At 40.1% G+C, this 17,617-nt stretch overlaps 1 protein-coding gene across 4 annotated transcripts in view; it reads left to right on the plus strand.

Annotated features, from left to right (window-relative positions):
• Window positions 1-17,617, plus strand: part of fscn2b (fascin actin-bundling protein 2b, retinal) — a 22,964-nt gene continuing 5,347 nt past the window's right edge. Inside the window, exons 1-4 of one of the 4 annotated variants that reach the window (XM_044014251.1) lie at window positions 1-158; window positions 535-598; window positions 7,117-7,215; window positions 8,132-8,858. In XM_044014251.1, the coding sequence (XP_043870186.1) occupies window positions 7,123-7,215; window positions 8,132-8,858 (820 nt within the window). In that variant the 5' untranslated portion in view covers window positions 1-158; window positions 535-598; window positions 7,117-7,122. Of the gene's footprint in view, window positions 159-378; window positions 599-6,093; window positions 6,875-6,912; window positions 7,216-8,131; window positions 8,859-17,617 lie in introns of those variants that run through there. The other 3 variants (XM_044014252.1, XM_044014250.1, XM_044014249.1) reach the window with 3 other exon arrangements.

Below are 17,617 nucleotides of genomic sequence, written 5' to 3' on the forward strand. Positions count from 1 at the left end.
CCGCTGAGCCCATAAAACACAAGCTCGCGCTGTAATGTAACAGCAAAACGTGAATTAATGAATGATTCAGAGGCGGTTTGTTTTTAGAAACGCGATACATCAGTTAATCCCGACTGTTTCTAAGCGTCGCTTCTGACAAAGTTAAAAGAAAAGCGAAGGTAATAATAATATACTGCCGAACTGTAGAGGAGCACATGGGGCGACCACAGAGAGCAGCTTTTTTTTAACTACGTGTGTGTGTGTGTGTGTGATAAAAACACAAACCTACACACTTTTATACCCACATTTTAAAGGTATACTATGTAAGAAATGCAATACGTCATAAAACAGCCATTATGTGTCATCAGAGATTAAGGAAACATGTTAAATTTGAATGCCTGACTTCTCTGATAACAATGGTTCAGCCATAGAAATGTTCTTTAATGTCCAAAAACTCATGTCATACAGCCCTATAACAAAGCTCGTAGCACTTCAAACACAGTGACACCGCAGTTTTAATGTGACCAAAACTGAAATTTAAAGGCCTCATTACAGAAACATCTGAACCAGAGGAGAAGATGCCTGAAAGTGCCAATGTGGATGATTTTCACCTGTAAAGGTAAGCAGTTTAGCTTTAGACAAGATCTCTGTCCATGTTATTGGTCAATATACTGCACATGGTGCGTTCCATTTACCCCAGAACTCAGAAGTCAGAACTGGGTTTACTGTGTTCTAGTTGAGAAGTTGGAGTAAAAAAAACATAAACATAAACACAACCCAATCTCAGGGTAGCCATTCTTGGGTGGGTGATATAATCTTAAAATTGTAACACAACCATTTTTGTTCTAATTTATTCTTGTTTTTGTTGTTGTATTTCCATTTGATTTTGCTGTGTTTCTAGTTTTGTATAAAATCCTGCCACATGTGAATTCACTCATGTATGGGATCAGTTAAATTCAAGTCTAATCTAATCTTATCTCACAATATACGTGATGATATTTCACAAAGTTTCAAAATAAAAGTGTTTGTTGTGATTATGGAATGATAGATGGTTCACGAAACATAAAGCAATAAGTCATAACTTTATGTTAAGTGGTGGGGCGCATGATATCGATTAGTAGGACCGTGTTTTGTGAAAACAAACAGCTTAGCTACAACATGCGTACGGCAGAGAGCTCAGTATTTTCTCAGGTGGTACCTGGTATGAAAAAGTTTGAGAACCACTGACACAACAGGACTAGCCTACTTTACTTTCTTAAAAACTCGGTAACCAACTGTCGGACCTTCTCCGCCTCTCCTACTTTTCATGCGGTGCTTTTTCCTTAAAACTGTGAAGATTACATGATATCACATATATAAATGACATTATTTGCTCAAGCACATAAACATACAAGGGGTTCACTCACTGTCTGTCATGCCAGACTGAACCATTCAGCAAGCACAGAGGGGGTGAAAAGGCTATTTTTATCGGATATGTAATGGATAAAAAAAATCCATGCAATTATAATAAAATGATTGTATTATGTCTTCCTTATGATCTCTTTCTTTCAGTGCGAGGCCCTTGAATCGTCATAACCCTTCCCCCAATTCCCCTCGCCCTTCCTTTACAGTGCCCCGGTGCGTGTGTGTGTGTGTGTGTGTCCCTGACCATAATCAAATCAACATGCAAGAAAACCAATGAGATTAAAAGCACATGATGAATGCACACAGTTAACAGTGAGGTATAACCCACATTCACACATGCAGCAGCCTCTAAAAGTGTGGCTCGGGCTCTTGCTTCTGTTTCATGGCGGCCGCCGCCACTGTCACTGCCTATGGATGATTGAAGCGGCCCCCTCTCCTTTTAATTGTGCTGATGTTTCAGAGTTGATAAGGCTTCACGTGTTGTTGACGCCTTTCAGTTTCTGCAAAAGTCCCCCCCCACACACACACACACACACACACCACCACCACCACCCTAAAAAAAAGAGAAGACATTAAAAGCAGCCATTTTAAATAGCACCAAAGTCCTTCCCTCCTACGCTATGCAGTCACACAGGCACCAACAACGTTACACCAAGCATCAATCTTCTCGCTTTTTTTAACCTCCAAAAAAAAAATATATATATATATATAGGCAAACGTCCCATAAGGGAGCCGGAGAAGAAGGCTGATGTCGCCCCTTAGTGACGGATGTGGGTAATACAGCTCTCCAGCATGAGCTCGTCCAGGCCTGACACCAGGAGGAAGCGACTGAGGGTGGTTTTAAAAGTAAACGTGAATTGTAAGATAAAATGAAGTGATTCGACTATAAAACATTTTTGAAATTATATGAATATATGTAGGCTTCAAACATAAGTGATAGTGACACCAGAATTCTGACTGTTCTTTCTGTATTCTGTAGCTTTTGAAAGTAACTACACAAGAAAATTGTTGTTTTCTTACATTATTTACCACATTATTATTTATCCTTAAAAGTTCCTCAATGTCCTAACAACAGGAGAGGCAGGGTTCATTTATGAATTCATTTATTTCTAAATAATGTACTTATTAAGAAAGGGTTTGCACAAACAACAATATCAACTGTTAATTAGTGGCTTAATAGTTACCCTTTTTTTTATTTCTCATTAAAATATAAAGTAATACATCGCTTTGTAATGTAGTGTTTTTATTGTTTTCAGTAAATGTATTTTTTTTATTGTACAGTCATTTTAAAATAACAAAAGCTTCTATTACGGTCTCTGTGGCGCTTGTAATCCTTCTTTTACATGAACTATAATGTGTTCTTATACTTCAAAGTCAAAACAAAAAGGATCCCCTGAGGTTTGTTTTTGCCCCGTGGTCCCCAAATTCCCTTGGAAAGCCCCTGGTTTCTAATGATATTCTAATGATGGCTATGATTTCATGTTTTCTCTTGTGAAAAAAGGTGGTTTAAAGATGCTGCTTTGTGCGCCAGGTTGTTCACATATATACATATAAAAAACACTACAGGATGCTGATGTGAGAGGAGATATTTGGGTCCTCATAGAAGTTGATTTTCACTGAAATACATTTACAATTTGGCCCGGGAACGAGGGACAAAAGCAGGCAATGAAGTGTAAGATGGCACTAAAAGTATATTATACAGCTTGTTTTTTCTGCATGATTTTTATAAGAGCAACTATCAGTGAAAACACTGATCTCTTCTTCATTTAGTTCCCATCTTGTTGGAATTGAAGACGGGGGAGACAGAGAGAATGAGAAGAGGAGGAGAAACACAAATACAGGGGTGGGGGGGTGACAGGAGGAAGAAAGTGAAGAGGAGTGAAAGTGGTGTGTGTGTGTGTGTGAAGGCGTCACTGTGGGGTGCGAGGCAGCACCCTGCAGTCCCAAGTAATGGCAGAATAGAACTTAATAGGGTAGAAAAAGGCTGGAGGCTGTTAACTCAGAAATGGTCATTTTGAATTCCCCATTCTCTCCCTCTGTCGCTCCCCACTTCCCCTCCTCTCCCCCTCTCCTCCATCCTTTCTTCCGTGCATGTTCTATGTATATCTTTAACTTGGTTTTCCCCCCCTCCATCACCCTCTGTGTCATTTACTGATTTCCCCTCCATTTCCCTCCACCCTTAACCTGCGTCTGCCGCCATTCACCTTTCAGCACCCTCTTCACCTGCTCCTTTCCCTCATCTCCTGTCTCGCAGCCTTGTCTCCTCCGTCCGTCCATACATCCTTCCCTCGTCGTCCTCCTCCTCCCTTCCTGGCCCCCTTTTTTTTCCCTCCTCCTCCTCCCTCCTCTGTGTCTTGGAGGAGGTGTAATGATAGCTATTTGAGTGTCATCAGAGGACCGCTGTAATGGCTTCTAAAGTACCATCCCACGGTTGCCACGGTGAACCTGGCACAGCCGCGGTCCCAAAAGAAGGGGTGGGAAAAAGGGTAGATAGATGGAGGGAGAGAGAGAGAGGGAGGGAGAGAAACATCTGGTTGGCCGCGGACAGGCGTCACCGTGCCGATGGCAGCAGGAGTGCTGGCACATCAGCAGACGATGACGCAGCCCCCGGGGGCCACAGAGAGCGAGCTAATGATGCGTGGGATAGGATACATATGAGGAGGAAGTACAGTAATAGTGATAATAGTGATGCTAATGAAAATAATAGCACTGATAACAATAACACTATATGACTTTTTTGATTTGTGAACAGTGTGTGTGTGTTTGAGTGAAAATGTGTGGTTGAATTGAAGAAAAACAGACAAATGTAGGGAGAGATAATGTGAGCGCACACACACACACACGCTCTCTCTCTGTTCTGTTTTAACGATAAGGAGTGGCGGCCACTTTATTAGGTACGCCCATACATCCAACTGCCTGTTCACATCAATATCTAATCAGATTGTCACATGACAGCAACGTAATGCGTTCAGACGTGTAGACATGTTCAAGTCGAGCTGCTGAAGTTTAAACTGAGAATCAGGATGAAGAAGAAATGTGGCTTTTTAAGAATGTTTATTTTGTCGTATCGTAAATATTTTCATAATCAATTATTCTGTCATGTTTTGTTTGGTCCATGAAATGTGGAAAAATGTTAATTGGTGTTTATCACACCTGGAAATGATGATGTTCTCCAATGTCCTTGTTTCATCCCACAAACCAAAATGATTCAATTTTTAATCAAAATCAGAGAAAAATCAGGGAAACTTGTTTTTATTATTGAAAAAACTAGATTACAAAATAGTTAATTTAGTAATGAATTAGTAATCTTACCTTGTATGTATTATGTGATTTGGAGAAAAAAGATTTGCTTGTTGTTAACATTTAGAACACCTTTTACAATTACTATGTTAAAACATATATACAGAGGCTATAAGAATGTGCAATGTAGAGTGTCATTTATATATATGTGTATATATATATATATATATATATATATATATATATTTGTGACTTTTTGCACAATAATCGCTACACTCGTTTCTTTGCGATTTAAAAACAAGTCATAACTTTGACTCAACAACACATAAAAAGACAAAAAAAGTGCATTTTTTTAAAGTCTGAAAATGTGACCCACACACTCCAGTAAGGGTTAATATGAGTATACAGGAAGTGTCTTGGGGGACAATTACAACACATGTCATGTCCTTCAGTATCAGTGTGTGTGTGAATTTGTGTGTTTGAGGTCACCAATTTTCCTTCTGCACTTCACTTTCAATTCAATTCAATTTTATTTACATAGCGCCAAATCACAGCATACATTATCTCAAGGCACTTAAGACAACGTTACAGAAAGCAGAGGGACCCAATAATTCACATGATGAACAAACACTAGGCATCAGTGGAGAGAAAAAAAATCCTAACCCTAACCCAGGAATAAATCTCTGACAGAACCAGACTCAAAGATATGCATCCATCTGCCTAGATAGGTTGAGGTGAAAGGAAAAGATTGGGGTACAGAGGAGAGGCAGGGTGTTTATCACATTTTGCATTAAAAACACTGCAGTTCAAGTCTGGGTCAGGAGGAGTAAATCTTTGGGCGGGAGATGTTTACTATGAACCCCCGAGACCCTCAAATGACCTTTCCCTCTGTGTGTGTGTGTGTGTGTGTGTGTGTGTGTGTGTGTGCAATGACATGTATATTGCTGTGGGTCAGCAAGTCTTTGTGTGTGTTTATGGCCATTGACAAGAATAAGAGGGTGGGTGTGCGTGTGTGTGTGTGAGATGGTAGATTAGCCAGGTTGGGATGATTGGTTTGAGGATTAGATGGATTCAGGAACAGACATGTCTGTTTACTCTGCAAAGAAGACTTATAATAGGCTGATTGGCGAGGTTTATTACTACACACACACACACACACACACACACGCCAATCTACTCACTGACCACACACGCACACTCATCCATTCACAACCATCCATATGTTGATTAGCTCATTACCGCCGCCCTTTACAACACCTGCCATCGTCGTCCCTTTGCTTTCTTCCTTCCACATTCAGACATTGAAGTGAAGTCCGAGGTCCTTCAACCTCGCAGACACGTTTCCCATTCGGCTCTGACCCAGAGAGTGTGCAATCAGAGAAGGTGTGTAACCAAATCCCCCAGCATAGGTACGTAAGAGGAGCTGCACTCAGGCAACTACCCCAAACGCAGTGCTCTGGTTACCCCCGGGCCACTGTTTGCGTCTACTTACCTGTCTTTATGTGTCACATAAGAGGTGAAGTGCAGCACTGAGGAGAGGCAGAGAAAGGTGGGATTATATACATGGCAGGTTAAAGGCGCAGACAGGGAGGAAGGAGGACAGGATGGGAGGAAAAAGCGACAGGGAGAGGCTTAAGATTACAGAGGAGAGCTTCCCCTTTCTCGCCCAGTTCGGTTGTGATGTCTGATAGTTAATGTTCATGTTCAGAGTCTCTTGTAAAACCTCCAGGATGTTCTTCCACCACTGATCAAACTCTCGCCTGAGAATCGAGGAACCCCAGACTTGAAGGAAGGTGACGCAGAAGTGACATCCAAGGACTGGTGGACAAACAAGAATCCCAGAGATATCTAATCTGGACATGGGACCAAGAGATTGAGTCCCAGCAAGGCAAACAAGATCAGGCGTGAGGCCGGACAAGTGTTCAACAGGAGAGAAAGAGAGAAAGAGAGAAAGAGAGGGGAAGTGGCAGATGGTGGACAAACAAAATTAGCAGCCAGTGCGAGAGCCTGTACCGAACAACTGAAGAGAGATCAAGGTCGCTCCTTCTAACCTCATTAAAAGAGAGGTGCATAGTCGTTGGAGGTTGATCTAGGAGACCCGATCAACAGAAGAGACGAGAGACGGGAGAGAAGGGAGAGAAGGGAGGGGAGAGGAAGAATTACAAGAGGGCGCATGTTGAAAGAAGCCTCTTAAGTCTGGGAGCTGGAATTAGAGCCACAGAAACGACAGAGGGAAACCCACAAAACCACAGTAAGTAAATTAGGAGGCTGTGGTTGGAAAACTGTATAATAAAGCTTCAGGCCGAGGGAAGGAATTTGTGGTTTTATACACTGTACCTTAATGAATTGATTTCCCGTCTTTAAAGCGCTTACATCACGTCGTTCTCCATGACATCAATCTTTCCCCACACCTTTTTTTTTTTAACGCTTTGTTTCACTCTGCTATATGAAAACCCCTCATTTCTTCTGCATATGTCTCCTCTGAATCCACAGGTGAAGATGCCGGCCAACGGGAATCGTCCTCTGAAGCTGCAGTTTGGTCTCATCAACCACGAGGGTCGTTACCTCACAGCCGAGGCCTTTGGCTTCAAGGTACAACCAAATAATCTAATATAAGGAAAAGTGATATTTGTTTTGGGGAGTCATCTCATCTTTTTCACTTACTTAACACTTAACAACATTTTTGAGTTTACATACAAATAATACTGTTGGTATTATACAATACCCTAAAATACAGTTTTAGGGTATTTTGGTTCTCAAAAGTTAAAGTTACAGTTTGAGTGTGGTGGTGTTGGTGGCAATGGTGAAAATTGGCATCCCCACCCTTTCAAAAAACAAAAAAAATTAAGCCAGTGATATTTCTATAAAACTGTCATAATAACATTGTAAATGTCATAAATGTAAGCTTGTTTATTTTAATATTGTAGAATAAATTGTATGTGGAATAAATGTGAGGTAGAGGCAACTGGGAAACTTGCAATTAAAAGTACAGATGGTGAAAACTTCTGATAGAATCGGAATCTATAAAACAGTGTACAAGTAGACGTGAAAATTTGCAGAGAAATGTATATTTTTCTCGTTAAAGTAATCTGGAATTGTGTGTTTGCTTGGCAAATTATAGCAGTTTTAAACCAACTAAACTGTCTTTTTGTGAATCATCAAGTTTAGTTTAGTCACATTTTAAGCAGCAGGTGAACCTTTAGTGGATTATAGGGCTGCAACTAAATAAAACAATTTATTTTTTATGTTTTTTTTTGTCCTTAAAATGTCAGGAAATGTTGATCTGTGTTTCCCAAACCTTTGAAATAACTGTTCTCAAATGTCTTGTTATTCCATTTAAATGATTTCTTTGTCGTATGGAGCAAAGAACCCAGGAAAATATTAACATTTAAGAAGCTGAAAAATCAGAGAGATTATTTTAATTAATAACAAAAGCACTCAGACTGATGAATTGTCCATGAGAAATGTTGAAGACTGATCCATCATCGCACCTCTCTTGTTTTCTCAGGTGAATGCGTCTGCTGTCAGCCTAAAGAAGAAGCAGATTTGGACTCTGGAGCACGACTCCCAGGACTCCCAGGTCATCTACCTGCGCAGCCACCTGGGCCGCTACCTGGCCTCCGACAAGGACGGCAAGGTCACGTGTGAGGCTGACGGCCACAACTCCGACTGCCGCTTCCTCATCGTGGCTCAGTCGGACGGCCGCTGGGCACTGCAGTCTGAGCAGCACCTCCGTTTCTTCGGCGGCTCGCGGGACTACCTGTCCTGCTTCGCCCAGTTCATCACAGACGGCGAGCTGTGGGCCGTGCACCTGGCTCTGCACCCACAGGCCAACCTGCTGTCCGTGGCCCGCAAGCGGTACGCCCACTTGTCCTCAGAGGACGGGGAGATTGCCGTGGACATGAACATTCCCTGGGGGGTGGCGGCGCTCCTCACTCTCGTCTACCTGGATGGGAAGTACTGCCTGAAAACCTGCGACGGCCGCTTCCTCGGCAACGACGGGAAGCTGTTGACGCAGAGCGGCAGGTCCACGGCATACACGCTGGAGCTGAAGTGCGGAAAGTTGGCCTTTAAAGACTGTGAGGGGAAGTATTTGTCTCCCATGGGGCCCACGGGAACACTGAGGTCAGGACGCTGCTCCAAGCCGGGCAAAGATGAACTGTTTGACCTGGAGGAGAGTCACCCGCAGGTGGTTCTGATGGCGGCTAATGGGCGATACGTCTCCATACGACAAGGTAGGACAAACACAAACACAGGTTGCCAGGTTTTTCCGTTCATATGTATCTTACATTTTTACAGAATTTAAACAAAGAAAATGCACATTCACATGTGTTTCTATCTACCGCTCATAAGCGAATGTTAGGAGTCTATTGGAGGATAGGAAATAAAGAGTAAACAAAGAGCAGCAGTAGCTTCAATCTATCATTCTACTTGTCTTTTCTTCTTGTATTAAATTGAGGGATGTTCTCTCGGCTCTACTCTACTCAGTTCACATCGTTTTCTATTATGTCATAATTCCTCCTCAATGTTGGTGAGGTTGTCTAGTGTCTTGTAAAGCAGTTTTCAATCTAACTGAATCATTAGAATCAGTTGATTGAAAAGATTTGTTCATAGAATGGTTCAGTACTTCCTGCATGACCGGAAGAACATGTCACTGAAATGAAATACCACTCAACCGGTCGTGATTCGGCTCACGATCGCCGACTTTCAGCAGTGCTGTTGCTAAATACACCAGACTCCAGCTCGCTTGGCACTTTGCCTGAGTAGAGTTGAAAAGTCGTGTTTTCATCACATTTCCTTTTAGCAAAACGCCGACTTGTCCACCTCCATCTCTTTTACTTTAATTTCTGTGTCCCATATATAGTACAGGGTTTTTTTCTAACACGGTGCACTCTGCCCTCTGACTTTTCTCATGCAGACCTATTTAGTGTTAGATGCTATTCATTACTCTACTTTAAACAATTTTCCTATTTACTAGAAAATGACTCCAAAAACACCCAAATCCTGCTAAATAGACAGTCGGACGTCTTAAACAGCTTTGAATTCTTTTGAATTTTTAGCTGTAATTGTATGTGTTTTTAAATACACAAATTAAAAAAGTGTACAAAAACAGACCCCATATTAAAACAACACAACATTTTCACAGATTTATTTTAACCTGAAGCTGAGTTTTATATGAAAACTTTAAAAATAGACAAAGTTTGTTCTCAGGTGCCACACAGTGTGCGGTCACACGAGCCTTTATCTGACATATATTCTGACCTGCACACATGCATAATGAAGCTCAGACCCAGAGAATACTACTACAGTGATTACAGCTACTACTACTGTCTCACATACATGTACATGTACATGTCCCGAGAAAACTGAGCTCACGATTCACAGAAAGTAACATTAACATGTGGATCTGCTGAATATGCAGATGCACACCTTAAAGAGAATGGGCCACTCTACGGTGATTGACAGCTGATAAGAGGGCTGCATGGTAATTATGGGTAATGTATTCCTCGCATTGGCGTGCGCTGACATCTGATTGGACAGTTGGATGTCATGAGGGAAGCAGGACAGACGAGGCTGACATGGGAGACTATCAGCCTCATCGGGGGGAGAGACCTGAGACGAATGTGTTTCGAAGGCTGCAACTGATTTGTGTTGGACCACTGTCCCTGTAAAGCTTTGTCCTCACAATTTAGTCAAATGACAAATGCTTTTGTGCGTCCATTATGAGAAAAAGCAATAATAAATGCCATGAATGAGGAAAATTAAGGTATGTTCATGTAGGGTTGTGCATCTTTAATAGCCACATGAGTGCAATTAACAAATTAAGGCGCTCTTAAGTAAACAGTCACTGCCAGTTTCACTCGCAGACGTCACTGCTTAATGTCTCCTCAGGGTGGCGCTGCTCGCATGAATGAAGGGGAAACTTGGGTGGAAATTATCTGGCTGAAGAAGAGGGAGGTTACAGTGCAACTAATGATTATTTCCATAATCGATTAATCTGGTAATAATTGATTCATTAAGTAATTGTTTCAGCTCTAGTTAAAAGATGCTCCATCCATGTTCAATACATTGTGAATAAACAGTCAATACAATCATTGTATTGTGATATTATTGGTGTCATGGACCATGTATCACGTATCGTATCATGAGGTACCCTTTGATTCCCACCCCTAATTTACACAAACGGATCTATTTTTGAGATGAAAAAAAAAAAGTTGCATAATTTCTGTTCACTCGCACCAAACGGAGGCAGAATAATAACATCAGTAATAACAACAAAAAACATAAAAAGACGCACTGCACCTTTAAACACACATCTACTTTTTCAACCATTTTAAGCAGTCAGATTAATACTCCCCTATTACTAAAGAAATTATTTTCAACTGGAAAATCAAGCACCTTTATGTACAAGCTGGTGTTTCTCTTGAAATAGTAAAAACCTTGTTATAAAATGCAGCAAATTTATCAGAAAATATGTTGTTTTTCTTTCACTTTTTTCATGAAATTGCGTGTCATATATAGTGATAAATGAGAAAAAAAGCCTTCTTCATTGCTTCTCAGATGTTCTCCCTGGCTTTGCTGGGCAATGTTCACACTTTATGTCTTTGCCCCATGGGCCTCACTCAAACAGCTGCTTGTAACATATACACGCTGTACAGTAATGCACTGTTGATACTGTCTTATGTATTTACTCGTCTGTCTTGTGATCGCGGGTCTGTGGGGTTGGGTTATTTGATCGGCGTGACATCACAGCACTGACGGGCGACACCTGCTCCACATTACAGCTTCAAAGTTTACTCTTAAATATGACGTTGGGTTTCTTTGATCGGTTTAATATGAAGTAGAATAAATGTCATCGTATCGCGTTACCATGAAGTACCCTGCAAGTACTTGCCAAGATATTCAATTGGTGATGGAGGAAAAGGCTTTGCTGGTCTGATTTGAAAATGGATTTAGGGTGGATTAGTCTACAACAGCAGTGCTTGTCAATGTACTTGGACGTGGCACCCGAGCACAGGCTGCAGATTCTTGTCTGCGGGGTCGAGTTTCTGCGGCACGCATGCAATTATGTTCTGACTTTAGCACTTTACCCTCTTGTCAAATATTATTTTGTGTCTTTGCTTATAATTGTTTGGTTTATGCAACATTTATAATCCCCTTAACACAAGCTAGCATGCTAATATGCTACTGTAAATGAGTAGTTCAACAATGTTAGCTGTTGCTGCGATTGGTCATAACAAATAACAAATTAGCAAATTTGCTAATGTTACCATGCTAACATGCTAATGGACAATTTGTTGTTCAAATATGTTTGCTGTTGCTGTGATTGGTCGTAGTTGTTGACCAAATGTCTCATAACATCAAATCTAATTTGCTAATGTTAGCATGCTAATATGCTAATGAACATTTAGTTTAACTTTTGATGTCTTTGGTTATAATTGAGGGCCAAATATAATTTGCTGATGTTAGCAGGCTAATATACAATTCGAATTTGCTATTGTTAGAATGCTAAAATGCTACTTTACAATTTGTTGTCCAATATGCCATCATATCAAATCCAAGCTAATATGCTAGTGTGCAGTTACTTGTTCAACAATGTTAGCTGTTGCTTTCTTGGATTATAATAGATGGCTGAAGATCTCGTCATATTTAATCTAATTTGCTGATTTTAGCATTCTAATATTCTAACATACAATTAGTTGTTCAAAAATGTTAGCTGTTGCCGTCTTTGGTTACTGATGACCAAATATATTATAATATCAAATCCAACTGGCAAATGTTAGCATGATAATATGCTAACATCCAATTAGTTACTCAATGTTAGCTGTTGCTGTGATTGTTGATTATGGTCAATCAAATATTTCCTATCGAATCCTATCGAACATAATTTGTTTATGTTAGCATGCTAATATGCTCAAATACATCCTCTTTTTAAAAGTGTTAGCTGTCATTGTGATTGTTGATTGTAGTGAACTAAATATCTAATCATATCTGATTTCATTTGCTAACTTTATCATGCTTATATTTTAACGTTAAATGGATTAGTGGACAGCAGCAGTGTTTGTCAGCGTTCCTGGTCGTGTCACTCGTGCGCAGGCTGCAGATTCTTGTCTGCGGGGTCGGGTTTCTGCAGCGCGGGCCCCGGGGTGCTGTAACTGAATCTCTATCGCCTCATTGTTCCTGGTTAGCATTGGGAGCTTCAGGAAACCAAAACGACTGACAGGAGAAGGATAGACATGGCGGTGCACGCGCAAACCACACATATACGCCATGAAAAGGGTCATAAGGTATACATGTATACAGCGTCATTTCTCTCTCTCTTTCTCCCTCTCTTCCCACACTCGTTCCTGCACAAACAAAAAGCTTTATCTTCTCCCCGACACACACGCCCACACACACAACCATGCCGTCCGTCCTGCTGCGGCGAGTGCTGAAGTGAAGTGTGTTGAATTATTGATGAAGTTGGCCCCTGTTCCTGGAAGGCAAGGGGGGAGTCTGCTTTCAGAAACCCAAGCTGCTTCTCACCTGGGGCATAGATTCTAACCCACTAATCTAACCCGCTAACCCCAGCCTCGCTCTGTGCCTGCACATACATGTGCTGCTGGAAAATCAACAGAACAAACCGTCAAACTGAGTCAATATCCTGTATTTAGATACATATCATACTGCAAAATACATCATTACATTCGCATTTAGTATTGTCATAGAAGGATATCAGAGATTAACTCACATAATCTGCAACCTCCAGACAAACAGAATATTTTATATTTAGAATAAAACATCAACATGCCAGATTATATGTATGTATGTATGTAATGATAATCATTCACAACACAGAAAAAGAAAATCTATATTTGTTAATTGTTGTTTGACTTAAATTCAAAGGTTAAAGATTTAGATGCCGGTGTTTCAGAATTGTTCGGTACTTGTGAAAATCTTCTGCCTCTGGGTGTGACGTGATGATTAAAGGTGAAGGAGGAGACAGCGGAGAATTTGGGACACAGTCAGTACATGTAAATTATCACCACCACTGTTCATGATTGCAACATTTAGTGCAGTCATTTTTTCCAGCGAGTGTTGTTTATTTTGGGTCGCTAAGTAAATTTGCAGAGTTTTCTCCAGCCATTTATCAAACTCATTTCTCATGGAAATGTCTGGTTTACCCATTCAACTTTTATATTTTTTTATATATATATATTAGAAAATGTGCTATTTAAAGATTTAAACAGTAATTTAGTCAAGAGGAATTACCCTGTTGATATTCTAGACAAATGTGCAAACCCATCTAAGTTGTGAGGATCAGACAAAATGTCCTCACAACTTTGAAGGGCTTTTTAAGACTTGAGTTAAGACTAGGGTTAGAATTAGGTTAAGGGATAAGGTTAGGCATATAGATGTGATGGTTAAGGCTAGGGTAAGGGGCTAGGGAATACATTATGTCTACGATGTGTCCTCACTAAGGGATAAAAGCTAGTGTTTGTTTGCATGTACTTGTATTTGTATCTCTGTGAGGTCCAAAAAAACATAAAAACCCATCTTTGTGGGGACGTTTTTTTCTGGGCCCCACAAATTTAAAGGGATTTTTCAAAGTTAAGATTTGGTTTAGGGTTAGGGTAAGGGGTTAAGGGATGCCTTATGTCTATGATGTGTACTTACTAAGGTATAAATAGTGCCATTGTATTGATATCTTTGTGAGGTCCAAAGAAAACATACAGACTGATATTTGTGAGGACATTTTGACCTTGTCGGGCCATTTTATCTGGGCTCCACAACTCTAAAGAGCTTATTCAGGGTTAAGACCCGGTTTTAGGTTTAGAATTTGGTTTATGGTAGGGTTAGGCATTTAGTCATAATGGTTAAGGTGAAGATAAGGGGTTGGATGCATTATGTCTGTGATGTGTCCTCACTAAAATAAAAACAAGTCTGTGTGTGTATGCGTCAGCGGTCTTTGTCGTATGAATGTAGAGCTGTCATGACATCGCTCATCACCTCCTAGTGTTCCTCTGGTCTAAGTGGTCCACTCTGCCCTGAAAGTGGAGACAAGATAATTGTACTAAGATGTATACTTTCCAATAACACACATCTCGAGAAGAGATAAGGAAAAATAAAATTAAAGGAATTAATAATAAAATACAAAAAAATAGGGGAAAGGGCAGTTGTGGAGGGGGAGGTTTGGGAAAAGCATCTGAATGAGGAAGATGGGGGGACAGTGGCATCTGCTTACACTTAATAATAGATGTCAGAGCCATCAATCGCTGATGGATTAGTTAGGCCTGCCCCATTTGTAGCTGCAGGTGGGACAACACCGGAAAGCAGAGCTGGATCTGGGGTCCGATCCAAAATGTGGCACCACCGGAGGTTCAGTGTCCACTGCTGAATAGTTCATTAGCGATCATGGCTGTGGCAACAACAACAACGACGACGCTGCCTTATTTCGTATGCGTGTCAAAGATGGTCATCAACAACACGGCCGTTAATATCCGCACATTGGCTGGCATGGATTTCACTGTATCTAATCTCCGTCTACGCCCCCCCGTTCTCCCCTTCTTCCTTTCTCTCCCTTCATCCTTCTCCTCTTCCTCTGTCTCAGTCCCCTCTCATCTATCAGATAACGGTGGCGAGGTCCCAGCTGAGCCCCATCTGAAGATCATTTCTAGGTTGAATTAGTGTGAAATGGACACATAGACTAGGTAGACAAAGCATGACATTGAGATGGGATGAGAGAGAACGAGAGCGATGGGCCCCCAGGCGTCGGTGCCGAGTCGAGCGCCTGAAATTTATGCTTCAGATGCACTTAAGATCAATGATGATTTAACCAGTTGTAAGACCTTGTGATACCTATTTTATTGGGTGTGAATAAGATGTGATTAAAGCAGCAGTAACCATGACATCTTTGTCACACGTCATCCCCTTTTTCCTCCCATCCCTGGTCTCTAGATATCAAATTAAAGAAGAGGAAAAAAAATCTAACAGATGGGATTGTCTGTTTTAAATCATCACTGAAGCCTGAACAGCCATCAGATAAAAAGAGATATGCAGGACACGAAATATCAAATGTTGTGTTGTAACAAGGCCCTTTTTGAATCTGTGTTAGTGTTGGATTATGCAGATGTCATTTATATGCATGCATCCATCAGTGGCCTTAAAGCACTAGAGTGTAGCACAGGTTTAGGATTAGTGATTTACCAGGATCACATCACCATGAAAACATATCACATACAACAATGTCTTTGTCAGACATTGTATTTCTGCTCGTATCAAAAATTCTGGACGTTTCAGACATTAGCAAACCATCCTTATGTCAGATATTTATTATGTTTTTTTCTTGAACTAGTTTGGTTTCTGACCAAATATCTAATCACACATGAATCTAACAAGCAAATGTTAGCATGCTAATATGCTACAGTATGAGTAGTTGTTCAATAAAGTTAGCTGTTGCTGTGATTGGGTTGTTATGTTATTAACCTGCATATCTTATCTAATTAGCAAATGTTAGCAAGGTAGCATGCTAATATGCAAAAATACACTTGGTTAACAATGTTAGCTGTTACTGTAGCCATGTTAGCTGTAGCTGTGATTGGTCATAATCATAAAAGTTTACTAAACTAATTTGCATTTGTTAGCTAGCTAACACACAATGAGTTGTTTAATTATAATAGATGTTGATGTGATTGGTCATAATAGTTTTATTTATGACCTTACTAACTGCATAGCTAATCTAATTATCAAATGTTGTGGCTCGGTAATATGCTAAAGTATGGGCTGTTGTTCAGCTTTGTTAGTTTTTGCTGTGATTGGTCACAATAGTTTGGTTTATGACCAAATATCTAATTAAACTTGATCTAACTAGCAAATGCCAGCATGCTAATATGCTTCTGTTGCCGTGGTATGATTTTCTCTTACAACCAAATACCTGCATATCCATTATTAGCTTTAGCCATGCTAGCTGTAGCTGTGACTGGTCATAATACTTGACCAAATATCAAATCATCTGATCTAATTTGCAAATGTTAGCCAGCTAATATGCTAGGGAATATTAGTTGTTTAACAATGGTAGATGCTAAAGTACGATTATTTGTCCAGCGTTTGTCAAAATACTTTTGTGTATGACCAAAAATCTAATCATCTAATATGCTTTAGTATCTGAAGAGTTGAGAACAACGTTAGCTGATGCTGTGAGCATTTTTGTTTTTTTCTTTTTCTTAGCTAAGCAATTACATCTCCGATGAGTTTAATTAAGTTGTAATAACAAAAAGTGAATGGCCCATTGATTCTTTGGTATTGCTGTGGTTTAAGTGACCCTTTAATTAAAATCCAACAACTTTATTGTCATGGTTCAAGCAAACACGACCACATTACACAAAGTGCTTCTCGTCACATTGAATCAACAAAGGAAAATGCATTAATAATGAAAACTAAATGTTATTGTTCATTAAAGTAAATATCATGCCCATTCTGTATATATTCTGGTTACTTCTGTAAAGTTTATTCGAATAATTTTAATAAGCGTAATAGTCAATATCCTAAAAATAAATTTTGTACATGCATGTTTATCATCTATTACATTTACTATCTTTGCTTTTGTGACACCATGAAGTTTCCCCAATTGAATGTAAAATAAGCAATAACTCACTTCATGGCTGAAATAATAGCATTACAATGCTTTGTCTTCTAATATTATTAATAATCACTGAGTTTTCTGTCAATAATCTCAGATTCTTAAAGGCAACACTGTCGTTCTAGACCACATATTGATTTTATCAAAATATGTTTTGTTGGGTCTTTTAAGCTATTCATAATTACATTTTTTATGATTTGTTCTCACTCTATATTGGATTATTCAGGGTCTGAGCGAGGCTGGTAATTATCTGTACATCCTGCTAAGTGTGGGCCCTAAAATCCTCGGGTCATTTCCTGTTTTTTTCTTTTATTCTTTTATTGAGGGGATTGAGGGATTGGGCAGGAGGCTCTTGAAAGCTGATTATATCAGATC

This window comes from Solea senegalensis, linkage group LG18 (genome assembly GCF_019176455.1).
Source record: "Solea senegalensis isolate Sse05_10M linkage group LG18, IFAPA_SoseM_1, whole genome shotgun sequence".
NCBI lineage: Eukaryota > Metazoa > Chordata > Actinopteri > Pleuronectiformes > Soleidae > Solea > Solea senegalensis.